The following is a 25,897-nucleotide window of genomic DNA, read 5'->3' as shown; positions in this document are numbered from 1 at the left end:
ATGGGTTCGCGGGCAGATCTGAAACGTGGTGTATCATGTCATGCAACGTGGGCCCCAGGAGAGACTAGGCTACTGCCACACCCGGTCCCCAGTCATACACAGAGAGAGAGAGCCGGGCCGTCAAATTCGTTGACTTGGCTTGCCAATGTGTCCTTCTTTGCTCTCTTTTTCTTTTCCCTCACGTGGAACGCGCCGCACCATTCGGGACGGTGGATTCATCTCGCTCCCTTTGATTTGTGAATGGGTCAAACTCTTTCTTGACGAAATGTAGACGAAACCTCACCCTACCCCACCCCCTCACCCTCCTCTCCCCGGGTCGGCTACCGAGTTTTTGGTTCGGGTTGACCCTGATCTGGACCCCCATAATATTTCCCTTTTTTCTTTTTCTTTTTTTTCTTTTACTCTTATTCTTGATAATTGTATATAATTTAGATCATATACATTTTTTCAAAACTAATTAATTAAAATTTATTATCTTTATCCACCAATATTAATTTATCATTTTTTTTGTATTTAAAAAACAATAATCAAAATAATTGGAAATAAAATTCATATCATGCATATGTTAAGTTCTAATAATTATTTAGATTTAATAATAACTAGAATGCATTTTTTTCTCCTGTATAATTAATAATGCATTGTTTTTTGGGGATGTGGAATGTATTTTAAAATCCTTTTTGAGCCAAAAAAATGTTTTCCAACTCCAACGCGGAGCAAGTTGTTGGGTAGTACATGAGAAATGGGCAAAACCCATGGAAAAAACGGAAGTCAAAGTGGGCCCCAGTGCCATCTGGCATCCCTGACGCACCATCTGACGTTACATAACCAATCCCATCAAATTCCCCATCCCCTTTGGTCTACGTTCCAAACCCTTTTTATAGACGAGCCCATTGCACCGGAGAAAGACTTCAGACTTCAACCCTCTCACCCCCTCTCTCTGCTTCTCTCTCTCTCTCTCTCTGTCTCTGCGACACACTTTCTTTTCTACATCTCTCCCTCTCTCTCTTTCTCTCTGCATCTCCAACTTTCTTGCTTTTATGGACAAAGGATGGGGTCTCACCCTTGACTCAGCTGACTCCCCCGGCAGCTTTCTCCGCAACAAGATTAACAAGCGCAGCCACGACATGATGTTCCAGGGTATTCAGTTCCCGGTGGCTTTTGGCCGGAGGGAAGAGCAGGCCGCTCCTCCACCCTCAGATGACAACCGGGTCGCCGTCGGCGAGGTTGACTTCTTCGCCGATAAGGGCAGGTCAGCTGGCCGCGATCAGGATCATGATGATATTCACGGTTCCAAGACCATCAGAGTCAGTGTCAAGAAGGAGAATTCTCATGGTGAAGAGGCTCCAAGGCCTGGTTTGGATGTCAACGTAAGCACCCAGATCGAATGATAGTAATTTTTTTCTTTTTTTTTTTATTTATTTAATTATCTGCTTAATTTTGTTTATTTGTCTAAATATAGACTGGGTTGCACCTTCTTACTGCTAATACCGGAAGTGATCAATCAACGGTGGATGATGGGATTTCATCGGACGCTGAAGACAAGCGAGCAAAGAGTGAGGTAATTAAAAATTATCAATATTACTTAATGAATATTATTCAAGATAATAAAAAATTTATTTTCTGGGTTTATTATTTTCAAAGATTTCCCATTAATTAAATTAATGGACTTCACATGTTTCAGCTGGCACAGTTACAAATGGAGTTCCAACGTATGAATTCGGAAAACCAAAGGTTGAGGGACATGCTTGGTCAGGTAACCAACAATTACAGTGTCCTGCAGATGCATCTTGTGGCGTTCATGCAACAGCAACAGAATCAAGGAGCCGCCGATACCACACAAGACCATGAGGTAGTTAATTAATTATTACTCAAAACAGCTTTGTAGCTATTATCATATAACGAAGTAGTTAAAAGTTATGTTGGTATGTGGTGATAATCAGGTTGTTGAAGGTAAATCTGAAGAGAGAAAACATGGGATTAATGGAGTAGTTGTGCCAAGACAATTTATGGATCTGGGCCCTGGTGGCCCAGTTGATCAGACAGACGAGGTGTCTCATTCTTCATCGGAAGATAGAACCATTTCGGGATCGCCTAGGAACGTCGACAAGCACGAGGTTGTCCGGGAAGGTAAAAGGGTTGGTCGGGAAGAGAGCCCGGAGTCAGAATCACAAGGTTGGAATTCTAACAAGATTTCCAAATTGAATCCCTCCAAGCCTGCAGCTGTTGACCAATCCGCAGAAGCCACGATGAGGAAAGCCCGTGTCTCCGTTCGTGCCCGGTCAGAAGCTCCCATGGTACTTACGGCGCTAATATTATCAGTCGTTTACAAAAGTTAATAAAATGGGTCCCTTTTTTTTTTTTTTTTTGTGAAATTAATTAATATGATTTGGATAATTTACACAGATCTCTGATGGTTGCCAATGGCGAAAATATGGACAAAAGATGGCAAAAGGAAACCCATGTCCCCGGGCATATTATCGGTGTACTATGGCCGTTGGTTGTCCAGTCCGCAAACAAGTATGTTTTATTTCTTGTTTTCTTAAAACATAAATTAAACAAATGATTAAATTCATCTATTTTATCAAGTTAAGCTTTTGAGATTAATACGAATTATGGGAAATGATTTGCAGGTTCAACGTTGTGCGGAGGACCGATCAATTCTGATAACAACATATGAAGGAAACCATAATCATCCGCTTCCACCAGCTGCAATGGCGATGGCGTCAACGACAGCTGCAGCGGCTAGCATGCTGCTGTCGGGGTCCATGTCAAGCGCCGACGGGATAATGAACCCGAACTTGCTCGCCAGAGCGATTCTTCCTTGCTCATCAAGCATGGCGACAATCTCAGCATCAGCACCGTTCCCTACCGTGACACTGGACCTTACACACTCCCCGAACCCGTTGCAGTTTCAAAGAACCCCTTCACAATTCCCGGTCCAGTTCTCCGGCCAACCGCAGAGCTTCGGGTCAATGCCAACCCCACCACTGCCGGCCCAGGTGTTCAGTCAAGCACTTTATAACCAGTCCAAATTCGCTGGCCTTCAGCTTTCTCAAGACATGGGGCCTTCCCAATTAGCCCACCATGCACCCCACCAACCATCACACCAACCCCAGCAACCGCAGCCCTCATTGGCCGACACGGTGAGCGCCGCCACAGCCGCCATCACCGCCGATCCAAACTTCACCGCCGCTCTGGCCGCCGCCATCTCATCCATCATCAGCGGAGCTCATCCAAACAATAACACCACCAACACCAGCAGCCCCAACATGACCACGAGCAACACCAACAGGAATTAGAAAAGTCGGGTCGGATCATTTTGTCTGTCATTAATTTTTCCTTTTTTTGTGGGATAAGATTGTGATTACATGCATGTTCATAATTTTTGTCCTTGTTGGGGGGAAGGTTAGATCGAGCTCAAGATGTTCATTATTTCTTATTGTTTCACTATGAATAATTCCATTCAAATTTCTCAGTAAATACAAAAAAAAAAAAAAAAAAAAAGAAGATATTTAGCTTATTATATCTTTATTGAATTTTGTTTTCTTATTTCGTTGTTATCTATGAACCAATATTGGACCTATTGGTAAAGAGAAAGACAAAAGAGAGAATAATATCTAGGTTTCTTGACATATTCGTGAACTTTCTAGTCAAGAAATCCGGCCGACGCTGTTTGACAAGTAAAGGAAGGGGCATTAATAATAAGATAGAGACACCATAAAGGCTCAATTTTTCTCATTATTTTTTATTTTTTATTTTAAAAAAAAAATCATTTTTATGAAAAAAATATCATTTAAAAAAAAAAAAAAAAAAACCACATAGAATGTTATTGTTTTAATTTTTTTTGTTTTTTATTTTATTTTTTAAAAGAATTTGACCAAAATTATGTAAAAAAATTATACCTTTATCATTTATCTAATAATAAACGGGAAATACGAGAGCGGGGGAAGAGTTGGGAGAGGGACTTCGAGGCAAGTGCGTCGTGTATAGGTCAACTTGATACAGCTCTAAAGAAAACGTTTGGTGGTGGTTGGTTCGTGGGAACGTGAGGTGCTAAATTTCAATTGGACAACTGGGATACGTTTTGGACTTTTCTGCGCATGCGCTTGATTGATTGACATCACGTTACGTTTTGCCGTCCAATCCAATCATGTGAGTGATATTCAAAGAAGAAAAAAGAAAGAAAATCGTAGCAAAGCTTGTGTGGAGTCGCATACCGTACATTATCCACCGTACAAGGAGCCAAACCCATCGAGTGGGAGATCGAAAAAAAGTCACTTGTCTTTTTTATGACAGCACGTGGCTGCATTGGAACAGCGAGACTAATCTCATCGTATTCGTTTCCCTGTTTTCCTAGCAATTCTCTTCTCTGACCATGCAGAAATTTCTGATGAATTCCATGGAAATTTCAGAGATCTGGTTGGTTGAATTTGCTTTTGGAAAAGTAAAAAGTATGATAATTGTCAATGGGCAATGCGCGTATTAATTTGAAGAAACTGATCAATAGTGGATAGTTCAAGCTACAATGACTAGTCGGGGAAAGTTCTCTTTTAAATTATATTGGAAGAAATTTTTTTAATTTGGCATATTAAATTGACTTATTGTTGAGCATCCACTTGTAAGATTTTTGTCCTATATTAAAAAAGTATAAAGAATATGAGTGGTTCATATATTTAAATTGACTTAATCCAATTAATTTAGACTTTTGGAGCTAAAAGTGGTGTTTTTTTTTAAATCGAAATTATGTCATAATATGTATATTAATTTACTCTTATTCGACTCTCCTTAATGTTTCTCTCTGCAACAATTGATATCAGAGCAGCTGATATGAGAGTGAGAAGAGATTTATTGTACATACACTTGTGAGGTTTGTGTCTCACATTGAGAAAGTATAAAAAAAATAAGAGTGATTAATATACCTAAGTAGATATAAGCCCATTAGCTTAGGCTTTTGGGCTAAAAGTGGTATCCTAATATGTATATTAATTTATGGGATAATTACATTTTCCCCCATCAACTACAACATGACCCGACCCCATGAATTACCATTTTGTGCTCAAAACCCCATTTTCATCAGGGCCCCTTCCATCAGTTAAATGCGTTAATTCAGACGGTCTGCCCGTCACTTTGCCTCTATGAACTACAATTCATTATCATTTTGCCCTCATAAATTACAATGCATTGTCACTTTGTCTCCATGAACTACAATTCAACTTTGCCCCCATGAACTACAACGCATTGTCACTTTGACCGTCTGAGTTGTTGGATGGTCTTAGATCTATTTCAACCTCAAAAGCTAGCTCAAGAGGTGAAGCTTTCCGTCACACTTATAAATTGACTACCAGCCCCTTCCACAACCGATGTGGGATAACCCCAACAATCTCCCCCTCACACATCGGGCTTGGGTTGGAGCAGCGACAACCCGTTTCTCTCGTGAACTGTTGGGCTGAGACTTGTTGGTAAACCTGGGCTTTGATACCAATGTTGGATAGTTTTGGACGTATCTCAACCCCAAAAGCTAGCTCAAGAGGTAAGGCTTTTCCTCACACTTATAAACTGACTACCAGCCCCTTCTACAACCGATGTGGGATAACCCCAACATGAGTTAACGCCTTTGACTAACGGAAGGGAGTTTTGAACACAAAATAGTAGTTCATAGGGGTCAGGTATCATAGTTTGTAGTTCATGAGAGCAAAGTGAAAATGCGTTGTAGTTTATAGGGAAAAAGGTAATTACCTCTTAATTTACTCTTATTTGACTCCCTTTGATGTTTCTCTCCCAACACTTCTAAATAACAAAAACAATTTTCAAACTCGGAATTTTAGCTTTATACCATATTAAATCATCACTTGTTGCTCAATACCATATTAAATTATTATTTATCTCAAAAGATTAAACAGATAAGAAATGATAAATTTAGTCATTTAATTTAGTAAAAAAAAAGAAAAAGAAGTTTATTATTCATTTTAAAGAAAAACTTAGTCCAAATTAATTTGAGGGTTAAAACTTAAAAAGCACAGAATTTTTTTTTATTATTATTTTTTTATTTTTTAGAAGCTATCATTACGTAAAGTAAAAAATAAAACCTTAAAAGCTGGGGCACTTGGGGGTTCCGGCCCTGCTCCCACTGACCCCTGGTGCAGTAACAAATGTTGGGTAGGCTTTAACAAGGGTTGGTCGAACCAACCAAATTTTTTTTTTTTTTTTTTTTTTTTTTTGGGGGGGTGGGGGGGGGAGGGTTGGCTTTAGTTTGCTATTTATTTTACTTTTATGTTAAGTTGTTTTAAGAAAGAGAATAATGGATCATGCTGGTTATGAATAATTAATCTCAAAGTCACCTCAAAATTAATGAGGTCTAACTTTTAAGATAGCTTAGATTTTTAATAATCCATCATCCTTATTATTCTCTCTCTTTAATTAAGTTTTGAGCTAATTTGTTTTTTTTTTTTTTAATTTAAAATTGAGATGGATGGATGCTTATCACTAAACAAAATCCCAAATCCACCTCAAAATAGAGTGCTCATAACTTAATTAGCTTGCTTAGGTATTTGATAAATCAGACTTCAGGCTTCTAGGGCTCGGGTATATACGGGAAGTTTCCTCATATAGTTTTGTAAAAGTTAACTGAGATGTTGCTGCATTTGGGCAAAGCAAAACAGAAAGATGAGAATAGGTATTATAGCTGCCAGTGCTAGAGATAGAACCCTTGGGAAACAAAAGTAGTTAGGTCGATAGAACCCATGATCATTCATAAAAAGAAACCAAACACTTTCTCAAACCCAAAGAAATAGTCATTTACAAGAAATTTGGGCCGATTAATGCAAATTAAACTGTGTGAAACTAAAATGGACTCGAATGTTGTTGTTGTGGTTTTATAATGTTGTAGACACTTTTGTATTTGGAGTTGGTTTTTCCTTTTTGACGACTACTGTACTGATCGTAAAAATGACAGTGTCTCTCCTTCAACAAATTTTTTTTTTTTGGCGGTTATTGCACTTTTTAAGTAGGTTAGCTTTTGGCCTATTTTAGAAACCGCACTGTGCAGCCCAATTAGGCAATTCTTAGATTTTTTTGCCCAAGGGACAAATGACTAAGCCATTCTTTGGACCATTTATTATTGTAACGACTTAAATTTTAAAACTCTTATTCAAATAATATTAAATAGATTAAAAATATAATTGATAAATTAGAATGATGATATATGGATTAATGATATTAAATAACTCTTTAGTGTTAATGGTATATTACATTGATTTTTGACTTCTTATGTATATTACTTCAATTCTAAAAATTTAGTTTCACTAATATGTTTATGGGCATAATTAAACTCAATTTAGTAAATAAATTATTTATATTGGCGTTTAGTGAAGTCATAAATTAATTTGAAGTTTTTCAGTTTTTAGCCTAAAAACCATGCAGTGTCTCAATTTTTATACTGTCTAAATGAGATTAAAATTGTTAAAGAAAGATACCAAGGCTAGCCACCTTTGTTGAAAGCTTAAAGTCTTCTAGTAATGAGGGTTATAGGAAATATCATGATTATAATAATTTAATAAGGCAAGTGGCCAAGTGGGAATGCAAATAGTTAAAGCCTAAGTTGAATCGGAAACTTTGTATAGGCCAAAAATAGACTCAAACGAACTCGGATGAAGTCAAACCAAGAATATAAAATGTTTGTTTTCAGAGTCTTCTATGTACTCCCAAAATTTCATGTCAATCGAAGTACGTTTGGACATTGAAAAATGGGTTGGGATACACTGTCCTTATTTTGGACGTAAATACTAATTGGTATAGAGCATGAAATATGGACTAGGTTCATTCTTTTGGTTAAATACATCTCAACCCTTAGATCAAATGTGTAAAAATAAATCATAACCATTCATTCTCTTATAAATAGAGCCTAAAGGTAAAGTCACTTTCACTTGAGTTTTTTATTTACAATCTTAGAACAAGTAAAATTGTTTGCTCCTCCTTTCATTTTATTTTTTAGTTCTAGTCAAATACCATATAACTTAGATATTTCTTGTAGTATTAAAGTGTTCTTATTTTTCTAAACTAGCTACCTAGAGAAGATTTGGTGGAGTTTTACTTCTAAGGATTATTGGGTAAGTGTTTCTTGTATAAATATCATGATTTATTGCTTGTATCATTTGTTCTCATTTAATTGTTTAAAGACCCAATAAGCGTATAATGTAAAATAAAGTAATAGATACAAGTGAATTAATAATAACGAGTTAGTGGACAAAATCAATTAAGGGCTTATGATATTATCTATATATTATTTACTTTACAGCTTTTACATTCAGTCATTTATTTTATTGTCATTTAAATTTTAATTCATATTTTTGGCGGTTATCCCCGAAATATGAATTCAGTATTTACATTAAATCATTTCTTTTATTGTCATTTAAATTTTAATTCATATTTTTGGCGGTCATCCCCGGAATATGAATTAAGTATTTACATTCAGTCATTTCTTCTATTGTCATTTAAATTTAAATTTATCTTTTTGGCGGTCATCCCCGAAATATGAATTCAATATTTACATTCAATCATTTCTTTTATTGTCATATAAATTTTGATTTATACTTTGGTAGGTACGGACCATTGGTCTCATCTCCGAAATATGAGTCATGCTTTATATATATTATTTATAATATTAGTTTGTATTTAGTGATATTGGCCATTAGCCTCGTCACCAAAAATGAATGCAGGCATAAAGCTAGTTATAAGTGACTATCTTAGATTAATATAATAAAATGAGTAAGTAAAGATGAAGTGACGGATAATAAATAAATATAAAAAGATGAAGGTCTTTAAACAATGATATTATTGGAGAATGAACTAAGTATTGTTTGTATGTATGTATTTATATGCGGAAGTGGAGCAGAATACTACACTAAGGAGTGTAAGTATGGATATACTTACTGAGTATTAGCTTTGTTTTATTGTTATAGGAATTCTTATTTTGTCTTATTAATATAATTTTGCAATACAACTGCTGCATAATGTGTCTAATAAAATGGGCTGATAAGATAGCCACCTTAAGAGCAAGCTGGGTGGATTGCCGCTAGGAACTGTCGGTATCTTAGTGGATGGGGGTATATAACCGTCCAACAGACCTAATATATAACTAAGCTGAGGCAGTGTAGTTGCCAGCACCAAACAGGTAAACCTCTAAAGTGTGAGGGACATAACGGACGTAAGCGGGCTAAGAGCTCATGACAAGAGGGCTGAAGAAAGATTATCATAAAACACAAACTAATCTGTCATTACGCTGCATTCACAACTCATTCATTATTATATATTTTAGTCTTTAATCTTACTTGTTCAAATTAGTCTTTTTAGTTTTTATCTCTAGGAAAATAGACTACTCACTTGTTTGCTTATGTAAATATGATAACGTCATCTTTACATAGATCTTGATTCAGGAATAGAAAGTGAGGACGATGGTCCTTTTATTCTTTTATTGGTTTTGATGGTTGATAAACCATCTACTGCAGGATTGATGCTTATTCTATGGAGTAAGACTCATTTATGTTAATCACTTTTATTACGTATGGTGATGTGTGTGAACTTAATAATTAAATATTACTATATTAATTTAGGTGCCGTCTGTGGCATATATTTGGTATACCTAGTGTGTACATATGTTGTAATGAAAACCATATTTCTATTTTATATCACCTCGAAGTATTTCAATCAGTTCAATTGTGTTGTGTAAGTTATTCTTAGGTCATAGAAAAATAAAAAAAAATATACATATTCCGTTGTAAGATTGTATTTTTTAAAGTTGCAGCGTCACGACTTAAATATTTGCTACCTCAAATATCGGGGCATTATAGCTATTTATTGTTCTTAATTTTTGCATTATATTTTGGTTTGGGTATATATGTTGTTGGGAGCATAGCACTCCCTCTTTGATTTTTTGTTTCCATGCATAGCTCCATTGCTGCTAGACCTTCATAGCCACCAGCTACGTGTGGCTTAGATGCACCCGCCATAACCGCCAAAACATATCCTTTATGATCTCTGGCACTGGCAGCTAATGCCTATTCTCATCTTCTGTTTTGCTTTGCCCACATGCAGCAACATCTCAATTAACTTTTACAAAACTATATGAGGAAACTTCCCATATATATACGTGAGCCCCAGGCCCCAGGAGCCTGAAGTCTGATTTACCAAATACCTAAGAGCATTTTCAGCAGCGTTTTTGTTATTTTCTTTACATGAAGGATTTAAACTACTTTTTGCTTCCCTATGTTAAAATACACCCCAATACTTTCTTTAATCATTTTCTATATCATTAAAATATTTATTTTTTTAATTATATTATATATATGAGAGGAGAGATGAGAGAGAATTGTGAGACATGAGAGGAGAGAGGAGAGAAAATCATTTTTTATCTTATTTTAACAATCATAAGGATTGCAATAGTAGAATTCAAAACATTGAGTTTCACTGTAGCAATCCTAATGTTTAGGGTTTGTTTAGGGAGTCTACTGTGGGATTTTTTTGTAATTTTTTGAACATATTTCTTAAACTTAAGAAACAAACTCCCTTACAAGGAGTTTGTTAGAAATGCTCAAAGCAAGTTAAGTTATGAGCACTCTTTTTTAGGTGTATTTGAGATTCTGTTTAGTGATGAGCCTCATCCAGCCATCTAAATTTTAAATTATTTATAAAAAAAAAAAAAAAAAAAAGTACGAATTGGCTCAAAACTTTATTAAAGAGAGAATAATAAGGAAGATGGATTATTCAAAATCTTTAATTAGCTATCTTAAAAGTTAGATCTCATTAATTTTGAGGTGACTTTGAGATTAATTATTCATAACCAGCACGATCCATTATTCTCTTTCTTAAAACAACTTAACATAAAAGTAAAATAAATAGCAAAATAAAGCCAACCCTCCAAAAAAAAAAAAAAAAAAAAAAAAAAATTGGTTGGTTCGACCTACCCTTGTTAAAGCCCACCCAACGAGGCCCAATTACTTCCCAAAAAAGACTTGATGCCCAGTGTCTGAATAGTTGGGCACTTGCCTGGCGGAATTGGTCATGCCCACTTACCAGTTACCAACAAACGATATGTATGTACCCTTTCAAAATCGACGTTCATGACAGCCCATTTTATTTTATAGATTAACGTGTCTCCTTCTTCAAACGTGTGACTTGGTGGCTAATTTTGATACAAAATGATAAGAAACCTTCAGATAAAACTCAGGTTTCAAAATCGGGCTTGTAAAGAAAACTCAAAAACTCATATGCTCAAAATTAAAATTGGACTTAACCATGTAATTAGTCATGACTTAAAGATCGTATAACACTTTTTACGTAGGGTTGGTTCTCAATACTTTTTGCCCATCAAAGAAGAAAAACACGTTTTGCTTATTACCTGTGTCCTAGCTTGGAGGAGCTTAATTCTCATTCTTGCAGTGGAGTACCACCTTTGAGTTGGACTACCTTGAACCAACTCGATCTTCTGATCGATCGATCAATATCCAAAGCTATTGATCGCCTTGCTTCTCGGCAACATCTTCATCTCAATCATTTTGCCCAACTCTGGTACCATATTTTAAGGCCAAACCCCAACCCTACCATGCATTATTTGATAATTGGATTCTTGTCTTTGAGGAATGGTACCATATGAGGCTGCCTTGTAGTGGGTCATCATCCACATTATTCTTTTCAATTTTCTATATTATTTTAATTTTCTTTTCGTTTCTTTTTCAAATGTTCAATAAAATAAAAACAATAATAATGTTATATTATGTAACATTACTTATAAAAGAAAGCAAGAATCTCTTCAATTCCTCCAATCATTTTCCTTCGTTGTAGAGTGTAATTTTTTTTTTTTTTTTTTTTGACCTTTGTTGAATGCTTAAAGTCTTCGATGAGGGTTATAGGAAATATCATGATTATAATAATTTAATAAGGCAAGTGGCCAAGTGGGAATGTATATAGTTAAAGCCTAAGTTGAACCGGAAACTTTGTACATGCCAAAAATAGACTCAAACGAACTCGGATGAAGTCGAACCAAAAATATAAAATGTTTGTTTCGGAGTCTTCTATCTACTCTCAAAATTTCATGTCAATTAGAGTACGTTTGGACATTGAAAAATGGATTGGAATACACTGCCCTCATTTTAGACGAAAAAACTAATTGGTATAGAGCATGAAATATGGACTAGGTTCATTCTTTTGGTTAAATACATCTCAACCCTTAGATCAAATGTGTAAAAATAAATCATAACCATTCATTCTCTTATAAATTGAGCCTAAAGCTAAAGTCACTTTCACTTGAGCTTTTTATTTACAATCTTAGAATAAGTAAAATTGTTTGCTCCTCCTTTCATTTTATTTTTTAGTTCTAGTCAAATACCATATAGCTTAAATCTTTCTTGTAGTGTTCAAGTGTTCTTATTTTTCTAAATTAGCTGCCTAGAGAAGATTTGGTGGAGTTTTACTTCTAAGGATTATTGGGTAAGTGTTTCTTCTATAAATATCATGATTTATTGCTTGTATCATTTGTTCTCATTTAATTGTTTAAAGTCCCAATAAGCGTATAATGTAAAATAAAGTAATAGATACAAGTGAATTAATAATAATGAGTTAGTGGACAAAATCAATTAAGGGCTTATGATATTATCTATATATTATTTACTTTACAGCTTTTACATTCAGTCATTTATTTTATTGTCATTTAAATTTTAATTCATATTTTTGGCGGTTATCCTCGGAATATAAATTCAGTATTTACATTAAGTCATTTCTTTTATTGTCATTTAAATTTTAATTCATATTTTTGGCGGTCATCCCCGGAATATGAATTCAGTATTTACATTCAGTCATTTCTTTTATTGTCATTTAAATTTTGATTCATACTTTGGTAGGTACGAACCATTGGTCTCATCTCCGAAATATGAGTCATGCTTTATATATATTATTTATAATACTAGTTTGTATTTAGTGATACTAGTCATTAGCCTCGTCACCAAAAATAAATTCAGGCATAAAGCTAGTTATAAGTGACTATCTTAGATTAATATAATAAAATGAGAAAGTAAAGATGAAGTGACGGATAATAAATAAATATACAAAGATGATGGTCTTTAAACAATGATATTATTGGAAAATGAACTAAGTATTGTTTGTATGTATGTATTTATATGCAGAAGTGAAGCAGAATACTACACTAAGGAGTGTAAGTATGGATATACTTACTGAGTACTAGCTTTGTTTTATTGTTATAAGAATTCTTATTTTGTCTTATTAATATAATTTTGCAGTATAACTGCTGTATAATGTGTCTAATAAAAGGAGCTGATAAGATAGCCACCTTAAGAACAAGCTGGGTGGATTGCCGCAAGGAACTGTCGGTATCTCAGTGGATGGGGTTATATAACCGTCCAACAGGCCTAATATATAACTAAGCTGGGGCGGTGTAGTTGCCAGCACCAAATAGGTAAACCTCTAAAGTGTGAGGGATATAACGGCCGTAAGCGGGCTAAGAGCTCATGACAAGAGATCTGAAGAAAGATTATCATAAAACACAAACTAATCTATCATTACGCTGCATTTACAACTCATTCATTATTATATATTTTAGTCTTTAATCTTACTTGTTCAAATTAGTCTTTTTAGTCTTTATCTCTAGGAAAATAAATTACTCACTTGTTTGCCTATGTAAATATGATAACGGCATCTTTACATAGATCTTGACGCAGGAATAAAAAGTAAGGACGATGGTCCTTTTACTGGTTTTGATGGTTGATAAACCATCTACTGCAGGATTGATGCTTACTCTATGTAGCAAAACTCATTTATGTTAATCTCTTTTATTACGTATGGTGATGTGTGTGACCTTAATAAATATTATTATATTAATTTAGGTGCCGTGTGTGATATATATTTGGTACATCTAGTGTGTACATATGTTGTAATGAAAACCATGTTTCTATTTTTTATCACCTCGAAGTATTTCAATCAACTCAAATGTATTGTGTAAGTTATTCTAGGTTATAGAAAAAAAATATATATATATATATATACATACTTTGCTGTAAGATTGTATTTTCTAAAGTTGCAGCGTCGCGACTTCGATATTTGCTAGCTCAAATATCGGGACGTTACAGCTATTTATTGTTCTTAATTTTTACATTATATTTTGGTTTGGGTATATATGTTTTTGGGAGCCTAGCACTCCCTCTTTGATTTTTTGTTTCCATGCATAGTTCCATTGCTGCTAGACCTTCATAGCCACCAGCTACGTGTGGCTTAGATGCACCCGCCATAGCCGCCAAAACATATCCTTTATGATCTCTGGCACTGGCAGCTAATGCCTATTCTCATCTTCTGTTTTGCTTTGCCCACATGCAGCAACATCTCAATTAATTTTTACAAAACTATACGAGGAAACTTCCCATATATATACGTGAGCCCCAGCCCCAGGAGCCTGAAGTCTGATTTATCAAATACCTAAGAGCATTTTCAGCAATTTTTTTTTGTCATTTTCTTTACATTAACGATTTAAACTACTTTTTGCTTCCCTACGTCAAAATGTACCCCAATACTTTCCTTAATCATTCTCTATATCATTAAAATATTTATTTTTTTAATTATATTATATATATGAGAGGAGAGATAAGAGATAATTGTGAGACATGAGATCGAGGAGAGAAGAGAGAGAATCATTTTTTATTTTATTTTAACAATCATAAGCATTGCAATAGTGGAACCCAAAACATTGGGTTTCACTGTAACAATCATAATGTTTAGGGTTTATTTAGAGAGTCTGTTGTGGAATTTTTTTGCAATTTTTTGGACATATTTCTTAAACTTAGGGAACAAACTCCCTTATAAGGAGTTTGCTAGAAATGCTCTAAGCAAGCTAAGTTATGAGCACTCTTTTTGAGGTGTATTTGGGATTCTGTTTAGTGATGAGCCTCATCCAGCTCTCTCAATGTTAAATTATTGAGAAAATTACAGTTTACTTCTCCAAAGTTGACAACGTTTTTTAATTCGAACATCAAAGTTTCAATTTTTGCAATTCATCCCCACAAAATTTCAATTCTTTTCAATTTGACCAATATTATCCCAAAATTTTCATATTGCCCATGATTTTTATTTTTATTTTTTATGAAAAAAAATTGGGAGTGCAAAAATGGCCAGATGGCCAAAGGGGTGGCTACGGCCACCCTAAATTTTTTTAATTTTTTTTTTATAAAAATAAAAAAATAAAACATAGGGGCAATATGGAAAGTTTTGGATGCAATTGGTCAAATTGCAAAAATTTAGAACTTTGCGGGGGTGGATTGCAAAAATTAAAACTTTAGTGTTTGAATTGAAAAATGCTGTCAACTTTAGGGAGGTAAACTGTAATTTTTCATAAATTATTTATAAAAAAAAAAATAAAGTACGAATTGGCTCAAAAATTTATTAAAGAGAGAATAATAAGGATGATGGATTATTCAAAATCTTTAATTAGCTATCTTAAAAGTTAGTTCTCATTAATTTTGAGGTGACTTTGAGATTAATTATTCATAACCAGCATGATCCATTATTCTCTTTCTTAAAACAACTTAACATAAAAGTAAAATAAATAGCAAAATAAAGCCAACCCTCCAATAAAAAAGAAAAAAAAGAAAAAAAAAAAAGAGGTCGGTTCGACCTACTCTTGTTAAAGCCTACCCAACGAGGCCCAATTACTTCCCAAAAAAGACTTGATGCCCAGTGTCTAAGTAGTTGGGCACTTGCCTGGCGGAATTGGTCATGCCCACTTACCAGTTACCAACAAACGATATGTATGTACGCTTTTAAAATCGATGTTCGTGACAGTCCATTTTATTTTATAGATTAACTTGTCTCCTTCCTTCAACGTGTGACTTGGTGGCTAATTTTGATACGAAACCTTTAGATAAAACTCATGTTTAAATATCGGGCTCGTAAAGAAAACTCAAAAACTCATATGCACAAAATTAAAATTGGACTTAACCATGTAATTAGTCATGACTTAAAGATTGTTACACTTTTTACGTAGGGTGGTTCTCAATACTTTTTGCCCATCAAAGAAGAAAAACACGTTTTGCTTATTACCTGTGTACGTCCTAGCTTGGAGGAGCTTAATTCTCTTTCTTGAAGTGGAGGAGTACCTTTGAGTTGGACTACCATGAACCAACTCGATCTTCTGATCGATCGATCAATATCCAAAGCTATTGATCGCCTTGCTTCTCGGCAACATCTTCATCTCAATCATTTTGCCCAACTCTACCATATTTTAAGACCAAACCCCAACCCTACCATGCATTATTTGATAATTGGATTCTTGTCTTTGAGGAATGGTACCATATGAGACTGCCTTGTAGTGGGTCATCATCCACATTATTCTTTTCAATTTTCTATATTATTTTAATTTTCTTTTCGTTTCTTTTTCAAATGTTCAATAAAATAAAAACAATAATAATGTTATATTATGTAACATTACTTATAAAAGAAAGCAAGAATCTCTTCAATTCCCAATCATTTTCTTTCGTTGTAGAGTGTAATTTAATTTAATTTTTTTTTGAGGGATAATTTATTAATTATTTAATTGCTAACCACGCAACGAGTGTATTTATGCAATTAAGACATGGAAACAAATCTATTAAGGAAGAGAGTTTGAGTTCAATTTTTTTTTTTTTTTTTTTGATAAACGAGCATAAAGCTCAAATAACACAGAGCAAAAGTTCTGAAGGAACTATAGCCGAAGCTACAAGGTTACTAGTGTCAAAGATGACGTATTACATTCAAGACTCAAACAAAATGATCAGCTAACCTATGATTAATTTTAAAATTAAACAACAGATCTGCGTTGCGCCAAACAGACTCAAACCAATGCATAGATAACTCTTATTCTTCGACACTGAGGGTAGAGAACCCCAAGCCAAAGCTCATCCTCCTCAACCCGAAACTTCAGGATAATGTTCACATCCACAACCTAAAGGTCTAGACCAAAACAACAAACCCAAATGGCATCAAGTGGGCAAATTAAGAGAGAGGATCAAGCATTATTACAAGTAAAAACAAAAACGATTACAGGAAAACAAAACAAGACAGAAAAAATAAAAAAAAAGGAAAGCCATACAAAATTACAAGAAAATAAACAACATAAAAAGCACACCAAGAGGATGACAGCAGCCGAAAAGAAAAGCCGATCGCGTGCTCACCGAAAATAAAAAACAGAAGGGACGTTGGAAGCTCATCATGGTGGGGGTACGAGAAAAGGCCCAGCAGAGGATGGTGGGTGGCAGAGCAAGCGTAGGAGATCAGCGGCGCACTCCAATGATGGAGGAAGTTTAAGTGAAACCCCAAGAACATCACCCACAAAGTGTACCTAAAAAAGTAAAAAAAAATAAAAATAAAATTAAAAAAAAAAAGAAACAAAAACAACTAGGGACCAAAGGAGGGGGAAGAGGCAGAGAGGAAGAGAAAGGAAAAAAATCGCCCAAAGAACTAGGGGTATCAGATAAATAGGCTAACTCGCTAAGCGAAAGAGAGCGATAGGAGGAGAGGGGGGAGACAGAAGAGGGAGAGGAGAGGAGGGCCAGAGGAGGAGAAGTGGAGAACAAATGTTCTCCCCCTCCGACGACTGCTAGAGATGAAACCCTAGCAGAGAGGGGAGGGGGTTGTTGAATTCAAGTTGTGATTTGTGAGAAGGACAAAAATCTCATTAGCCAATTAACGTTCCTATAAAAATATCCCACAAGTTTTTGCTGTAAAATATCAACGAATAGCTTATGGTGCGACAATCCATAAAGTTAATTTCATATCAGGTAAAAGATTGTTCATGCAAATTATTATTTACTATTTTTTTTTTTACTTGTCCGCACAAGAAGGGGAGGAAGATTCGAACTAGTGACCTCAATTTTATGAAGTGTGGTCCCATCTGATTGAACTACCTCTTGGGGACAATTATTATTTACTATTGATAAGTAATTTTAGACAGTTTCAATAGTAACTTAGTATTTTTAGAGCAACAGTCCAAACATGGTTAGCACTTTCTCTAAGTCGTTCATAAATAGTGTGATATTCAGCCGAATAAACTACATTTTAAAGGAAGATTGATACAAAATTATGTTATAAATTATAGTATGCGATGACTAAATAATAATCATGAAAATTAATGGTCGATATGACATAATTATATTATTTCAAAAAATCTCCAATTGATATTTTCTTAGAAATATATTACTGTTAAGGTGTGATATTCGTCCGATTGAATTACTCTAACAAGATTGATACAAGATTATGTTATAAAATTATAGTATGCGTGATGACTAAATAATAACCATAAAAATTAATGGTCGATATGACATAATTATATTATTTCGAAAAATCTCCAAATGATATTTTCCTGAGAATATAAATTTCAAACTATAATCATACTCGTAGAAAACGACACGAAGTAGGAGGGAGGAGGTGTCGCGTGCTAAAGCAAGCGAACTGCATGCTTCATTGCCACGTAACCCTTTCCGTTACAATCCCGCGTCCTTTTCCCGCCTACCAAAATCGTCACACGTCTTGATCATCGACCCCCTATCCAATCATAGGCTTTAACCCGAAGGAGCAGCTTCAGTATACTGCACGCAAAAGCACTGAATCATAAGCCATCACGCTTATATCTGTCCTTTTCCCGAAACGAGTCCATCGTGCTCCTGATGGACGGTTATAAGCCATCTCTGTCTGAAACCTCAACGGTGGGGATCGAAATCTCACGCCAAGACCTCGTTGTCTCCGTTGCAAAAAGAGCCCCAGATTCTAGCTTTTTAAACAGGATAGCTTAGCTGGGCCCCAGTGGGCCAGACAGTTTCTCTCTCCGTCTCTTAGTTAAATTCTCCATTCGTTTCTCTTTTTCTTCAACTTTCCTCTCCTGCAGCCTCTGCTAAATCGGTGAGTAAAGTTATAATTGTTATTGTTTTCTATGATTTCTCATTATTATTTGGTTACTCTGATAGGATCATCATATTGTTTTCAAGTTGTGAAAGCGTAAGGTAGTCGGTAATTTGGCTTGGAGATGGGCGTTTCTTTTTTGAAAAATTTCGGATGGGAATTTACGGGTTGTGTATGTGATTTTCTTTTTGTTTTTGCATTTTTCGGGTAAAAGTTTATGGTTTTAGTTCGTGCATTGTGAATGTGCTTGATCGATGTGTTCCGTGTTCGTGTTAGGGTTTTCAGTATTTGTAAATAATTGTTGTATTTTTGTTGTTAAATGTGGTCGTTTCTGTTCAAACGTTGGACTTGTTTGTTATTTTCATTCTTATCAAGCTCTGTTTGTTTGGTGAGAAAACAGAGGAAGATAAAGTTAGAAGGAAAATTTAGAGTTAAGCGCATTTATCTGCAAAAACTTTAGTTTGTAAAATGTTTTAACTCATTTAATTAATGTTTGAATTAGGCAATGCCTTACATTTTGTTTTTAAATAATTAACATCAAGGATTCAAAACCTTGATTACTTTCATTTCCCTACATTTTCGAAGCAGTTAGGCGTAATTGTGTTTCATTTGCCCCCATTTTTGTATGTTTGGTGGCTTAGATAATTGCTGGAAGGATAGAAATGTGGTTTAGAATTGTTTCTATTCTTTCTTCTATTCTGGTTCTAAATATCCATAGCTGACCTTTAGCTAAGCTACAATGTTAGCATATGAAGCTAAAATATGTAACTGATCTTTAACTAAGCCAAAAATTCAGTTTTGATTTACTTTTCTGTTTGTCTACTACTCTTTCTTGGCAACAAAACACCTTTTTCAGATTTTTTTATTTTATTTTATTTTATTTTTATCTGGTTCAATGTCTTAAAATGTTTTTTTAGACCACATATTTGGGTATTATTTGTTTTGGCTCTTTAATCCTTTTTCTGAACTTGAATTTTTCAATGTGGACCAATAGGTGAACATGGGAACCAACTTGAAAGTAGTCGTGTTGTCTCTATTCCTTTCGACCCTGTTGTTTTCATTGGTCACCTCTGCTTCCAATAATGGGTTGGTCAGAATTGGGCTGAAAAAGATTAAACTGGACCAAAACAACCGGCTTGCTGCACGGCTTGAGTCCAAGGACGCACAGTCTTTAAGAGCTTCCATTAGGAAGTATCGTTTACCCAATAATCTCGGAGACTCTGAGGACACAGACATTGTTGTGTTAAAGAACTACTTGGATGCTCAATACTATGGTGAGATTGCCATTGGTTCTCCCCCACAGAAGTTCACTGTAATTTTTGACACTGGCAGCTCTAATCTGTGGGTGCCATCCTCTAAGTGCTATTTCTCAGTAAGCTTCTATGTTTATGCCTATGGTGAATGATTGTCAAATGGAACGTCTTTCCTGAATAGAAAATTTGATTCAAGGGAAAGATTCATGTTTTTGCTTGTTTGATTGCAGGTGGCGTGTTATTTCCATGCCAAGTACAAGTCAAGTGAATCGAAAACCTACCAGAAGAATGGTTAGTTGTTTTGTCCTCACATTAGACTTAGTTTATTTTTGGTTATTGATTCAAAAATAAATCACCAGTTTACGAATTGTTTTGTGATATCTTCTATGGGAGAGTCATGTGAAGGTTGATAGACGTCAAGGTTGGTCCTTTGTAGTCTAGTGAGGTTCCTTATTGCATATGTTTTGGTGTTGGGGATACTGGATTTATGACCTATTCCCCACCAATCCAACCATTCCTTGGCCAAAGCGTAGTGCCTGTGAGAGGTAGGAAGATTGTGGGACTGGTATTTGCTTCCTTTGGTAGCAAGGCGATTTTCTCTGTTACATTCCAGTACAGATCAGTATTATCGTAATCCTTAAACATGCATCCTTTAGTAGCAAGGCAATTTTCTCTGATACATTCCAGTAGAGAACAGTATTAACGTCATTCTTACACATGCATATCGGTATTTCTAAGACTCTTGAGTTACAATGCCCAGTTGAAGATAACACTATAGTGATGGAGTTTGCCATATGAATTTGCGAGGGGGTTGTATTGGGGAGTTTGCCATATGAACGTTGCAATCTTTCTTTCTTTCTTTTTTCTTTTTAATTTTCTTTTTATTTTTTATTTTTATTTTAACTATATTGTCAGATATAACACCAATACCTTCCATCATCCAGGGACGTCTGCTGCTATCCACTATGGTACTGGAGCTATTTCCGGTTTCTTTAGCTATGATGATGTCAAAGTTGGTAACCTAGTTGTGAAGAATCAGGTACCTTGAGCATTTTTCCCTCTTCATTACTTCATATGATAGTAGTGTGATTAGACTGTTCTTTCATTACTTCATCTATTGATCCTTCAGGAGTTTATTGAGGCAACTAGAGAGCCTAGTGTCACATTTTTGGTCGCAAAGTTTGATGGTCTATTAGGACTTGGATTTCAAGAGATTTCAGTTGGAAATGCTGTTCCTGTTTGGTATGTGTGTTCATCTTTAGTTTTGATTGGTCTTTATACTGGGGAAAAAAAATCTTAATGTTGCATGTTTGATAAGGCACTTGCTTGTCTTACAGGTACAACATGGTTGAACAGGGTCTTATCCAAGAACCTGTATTTTCATTCTGGCTCAACCGCAATGCAGAAGAAGAAGAAGGGGGTGAAATTGTCTTTGGTGGGGTAGATCCAAATCATTACAAGGGCCGGCACACTTATGTTCCTGTGACACACAAAGGTTATTGGCAGGTAGGTCATTTAGAAACTTTATCTTGTGCTGTGGTTCCTTGATGTTCAGTAATTTTTTTTATATCCTAATTATCTTCTCATTAATATTTCTTTTTGATAGTTTGACATGGGCGATGTTCTTATCGCTGGTAAACCAACTGGTATGTTCTTTCATGATCCCTAGTACAATTCCTTTATGAGAATGGGGAATAGAAGAAAAAATTTAGAAGTCCAAGAAAGATATAAATATCACGTGATTTGGGTCATATGATTTTGTTTGTGGGTCTAATTTTCCTTACTACTATACAGGGTACTGTGCTGGCAGTTGCTCAGCTATCGCAGATTCTGGAACTTCCCTGTTGGCAGGTCCAACGGTATGTATAATAATAGTTCAAATTATTTTGAGTGATTTTGATTTTGTGCTTATCACTCTCTTGCTGGATATGTTGTCTAGTTGATCTTCCCTTCTTCTTTTTTGGTTCATTTTTGGGTTTGAGTTTTTGTTGGGGTTAAACTGAAAAATATTTTGTCAGTTATGGTGTAGGATGATAATATTTGTTAAATTCAAGATTGATACAAAATGGAAGCAAAAAGTGAGAAACAACTAAGACATTTTACAGCCTCTTGTCCATTTATTCTTTTTCTGCACTGCTACTGTAGCAATTAAAGTGAGATTTGATTAATGAATGCATCTCTGTGCTTTTTATATGCTTCAGTGGCTTGTCTGTTACATTCTTCTATTTCTCATTTCCATTTCTTTAATTTGACGGGTGAATGTGACATCTATTTCTGTCATTACTATGGCTGTCTTAAAGGCTTGCAGGTTTGTTAGCATGGCACCTTACCTTATATTTCTAATGAGACATCTTTGACATTGTTATACGCACTGATCCGTGAAATATATGGCGGTTTTTCTTGCAGACCGTGATTACCATGATAAATCAGGCAATTGGAGCATCTGGAGTTGTTAGTCAGGAGTGCAAGGCAGTCGTTGAGCAGTATGGACAAACCATCATGGATTTGCTCATAGCTGAGGTAATACTTGTGTTTCATTCCATTCTAAATTTCTGTTTTCCTAATCCAGATAATATGGCTTATGAATTTATTTTATTCTTTTCAAACTGAGTGGGAAAGGTTTCAGGTTCATACCATATCAATGTACTTATCCCCTTTACAGCATGTTCCAGTTAATTACATTATTAGACTAATATCTAGCTTTCATACTGTATATACAGGCAAGCCCGACGAAGATCTGCTCCCAGATTGGATTGTGCACCTTTGATGGTTCCCATGGTGTTAGGTCAGTCTCATACATTCTTATAGTCCTCTGGCCTTTTATCATTATCTGCAATTCCTTACAATTGTTCCTCTTGTTATTCTCATTTTATTATCTGCAGCAAGACTGCATTGTGAACTTTAGATGGTACCCATGTGGCTAGCTCAAGCACAAAAAGATTTTCTGTTGATATAATTCTCGTGTTCTCTCATCATTCTCTTGTGATTCCTTATACTTATTATTATTATTTTGGGTAAAACTAACTCAATGCACATTTGTCATTGTTATACATGAAATGTTTGGACATAATTGGTAGATGATAAACTTACTGGTCTGTTAATCTTTGTACAGTATGGGCATCGAGAGTGTCGTGCATCAGAGCAGTGGCAAAGTTTCTAGTGGAATCCGTGATGCTATGTGCCCTGCTTGTGAGATGGCAGTCGTGTGGATGCAAAACCAGCTAAAGCAGAATCAGACACAAGACCGTATATTGAACTATGTCAATGAGGTAGAATACGCATAAAATACTGCATGTAATATATCCTGAGGACATTTCTGCTTATGCTGACTTGATCCTCTGATACTTCTGCAGCTTTGTGACCGGATGCCAAGCCCGATGGGAGAATCTGCTGTGGACTGTGGAAAGGTTTCTTCCATGCCTAGTGTTTCCTTCACAATTGGTGGAAAGGTTTTTGAACTCTCCCCACAGGAGGTAATGTCATCCCAACTTATCCCTGACTTCTTTTGTATTCCAAAATTTTGTTGCCATGTAGTTGGATTCTGAATTTGTTTTGTAATCAAGTGGTGTATAGATCAGGTAGATAGTGTTGTCCACTTATATTGTTTTATATTATTTCATCAGTTTGAGATGTGAACTCCAATAATTATGTCTGGTAACGAGAGTAATGTTACTCTTTCACACTCTTTACACAAGCTGATATAGCATGTGTTAAGTAACTTGTTTTAAATGGCTGACATGAAAAGTCTTTTAAAATGTCACTTAAGGCAGTATGAAATAGATGTTAAGAGTAACATTAATCTTTACTCAATGGTCTAGTTCTTCTTTCTTGGTATGCTCCTGTGACCTGGATATTTCATTTCCAGCACTGAGTAGACTTTCTTTGAGCTCTCTGAACCTTTGGTTCTATTGGTTCATCACAATGTCGAAAAAGAACTTGTTTTGCCTTTAAAGGCTGCTGGATTTGGGGTAACCAGCTCTTACCTCATCATCTGATGATAAGGATTGCCCAATGCAGTTTGGTACCCACTATCGAGGAAGAATCTAGTTCTAATGTTATCTTAGATTTGGTATTCTATCATCCTGTCTGTGTTTGGATATTTAGAAGTAGAACAAACTTCCTGAATATGTTACTAGAATATCATGGTACTGATGTTAACTTTTGTGGACTGTGTCATCAGTACATACTCAAGGTGGGCGAGGGCACTGCAGCTCAGTGCATCAGCGGCTTTACAGCTTTAGATGTTCCTCCGCCTCGCGGACCTCTCTGGTATTTCCATTGTCAATTTTCCTTTTAATGTCGGGCAATTTTCCGTTTATTGCAAAGCAACTGTTAATGGTGATGCTTCTGGGTTGATGGTTTTAACCTGAGGGCACTTTATGAAATGTAGGATCTTGGGAGATATCTTCATGGGTCGCTACCACACCATCTTCGATTTCGGTAGCCTGAGAGTCGGATTTGCAGAAGCAGCGTAAAAATCTGGCCTGCACCGTAATCCTTATCTATTACTGTTTAATGCGTGTAACTTCTTTAAACGTGACAAAGTGAAATGATGGAATATTATGTTGCTTGTATATATTCTCTGTTATGAATCTGAATATTTAAGTGGTATGTATGTGCATTGAGGGCTATGGATTTGCTGTCGTTATTTTGTTGTTCCAGATTTTCAAAATGCTCTCTAAACGCTCCTTTAAAACTGGGTAGAAATAATAACATGACCAAGGTTTTGCCTGGCACAGAGGTTGAAAGACACTGGTAATTTACAATTGTATATGAAAAATTTGGTTAGGTGGAATTCGGCTTTTCTGAAGCATGCATCTGGAAAAGTGGAAAATACATTTTACTCTCATTAACTATTCATCTATTTGCACTTTTAACTCCAATGCTTAAAAAGTAACTTTATTCTCTCAAGCTTTTAAATTGTTCCAATTCGATTATCTTAACTTTTTCTTTTTTACCCAAAATGCCTCCATTCCAAGTTTTTTTATTTTTTTAAATAAATAAAAATAAGGGATGGCCGGTCTGGGGTGGCTAGGCCCAACTGGGGTGGTTGGCCACCCCTTAAATTAATTTTTTTTTTTTTTAAAGGTTAAATACTCTTTTGTCCCTATGGTTTCAATACTTTATTTTTTCCCCTCTAGGATTTTATTTTTATCATAGGAAGTACTTATGGTTTTTATAAAGACCAAGATGGTACCTTTGTTAAAAGTCTGTCCAAAACTTAACAGAACACCACGTCAGCACCAATCAAATATCGTCACGTGTCATATAATTAATTTTAAACAAAAATTAAAAAGATTAAAAAATTATATTTTTTTAAAAAAAGTAAAAAATTGGGGGTGGCCATTAGTCGGATGGGGGTGGCTTGCCATCTGGCCAATTTGGGGTGGCAAGCCACCCCATGGCCAGATGGAGGTGGCCGGGCCACCCCAAGGAGCCCAAGGGGTGGCCGAAACCACCCACAGTGGGTTTGGGGTGGTTTCGGCCACCCCCATCTGGCCTGTTTGGGGGTGGCTCACCACCCCACAGCCAGATGGTGGTGGCTCGGCCACCCCAAGGAGCCCAAGGGGTGGCCGAAACCACCCACAGTGGGTTTGGGGTGGTTTCGGCCACCCCCATCTGGCCTGTTTGGGGGTGGCTCACGACCCCACAGCCAGATGGTGGTGGCTCGGCCACCCCAAGGAGCCCAAGGGGTGGCCGAAACCACCCACAGTGGGTTT

At 35.7% G+C, this 25,897-nt stretch overlaps 2 protein-coding genes across 4 annotated transcripts; both read left to right on the top strand.

Moving 5' to 3' along the window:
* Window positions 1–901: 901 nt before the first annotated feature.
* On the top strand, window positions 902–3,484 carry LOC132172322 (putative WRKY transcription factor 31). The gene is made up of 6 exons (XM_059583800.2): window positions 902–1,367; window positions 1,460–1,558; window positions 1,682–1,849; window positions 1,941–2,294; window positions 2,404–2,517; window positions 2,631–3,484. The coding sequence occupies exons 1-6, from the start codon at window positions 1,038–1,040 to the stop codon at window positions 3,297–3,299; spliced, it is 1,734 nt and encodes a 577-aa protein (XP_059439783.2). The 5' UTR covers window positions 902–1,037; the 3' UTR covers window positions 3,300–3,484.
* Window positions 3,485–18,726: 15,242 nt separating this feature from the next.
* On the top strand, window positions 18,727–24,833 carry APA1 (aspartic proteinase A1). Of its 3 annotated transcripts, none has more exons than XM_059580035.2 (14): window positions 18,727–18,928; window positions 19,919–20,296; window positions 20,408–20,468; window positions 21,122–21,216; window positions 21,307–21,419; window positions 21,515–21,683; window positions 21,784–21,823; window positions 21,972–22,036; window positions 22,584–22,697; window positions 22,898–22,962; window positions 23,290–23,446; window positions 23,531–23,650; window positions 24,358–24,446; window positions 24,568–24,833. In XM_059580035.2, the coding sequence occupies exons 2-14, from the start codon at window positions 19,925–19,927 to the stop codon at window positions 24,650–24,652; spliced, it is 1,545 nt and encodes a 514-aa protein (XP_059436018.2). In that variant the 5' UTR covers window positions 18,727–18,928; window positions 19,919–19,924; the 3' UTR covers window positions 24,653–24,833. The 3 variants fall into 3 exon arrangements, with proteins under 3 accessions (XP_059436018.2, XP_059436017.2, XP_059436019.2); XM_059580034.2 differs by having other exon boundaries at window positions 18,728–18,924; XM_059580036.2 differs by lacking the exon at window positions 18,727–18,928 and adding an exon at window positions 19,073–19,096.
* Window positions 24,834–25,897: the final 1,064 nt, after the last annotated feature.

This window comes from Corylus avellana, chromosome 1, assembly GCF_965113065.1.
Source record: "Corylus avellana chromosome 1, dhCorAvel1.hap1.2, whole genome shotgun sequence".
NCBI lineage: Eukaryota > Viridiplantae > Streptophyta > Magnoliopsida > Fagales > Betulaceae > Corylus > Corylus avellana.
Note: the sequence above shows the minus strand (reverse complement) of the source record. Positions and strands in the feature narration are given on the sequence as shown.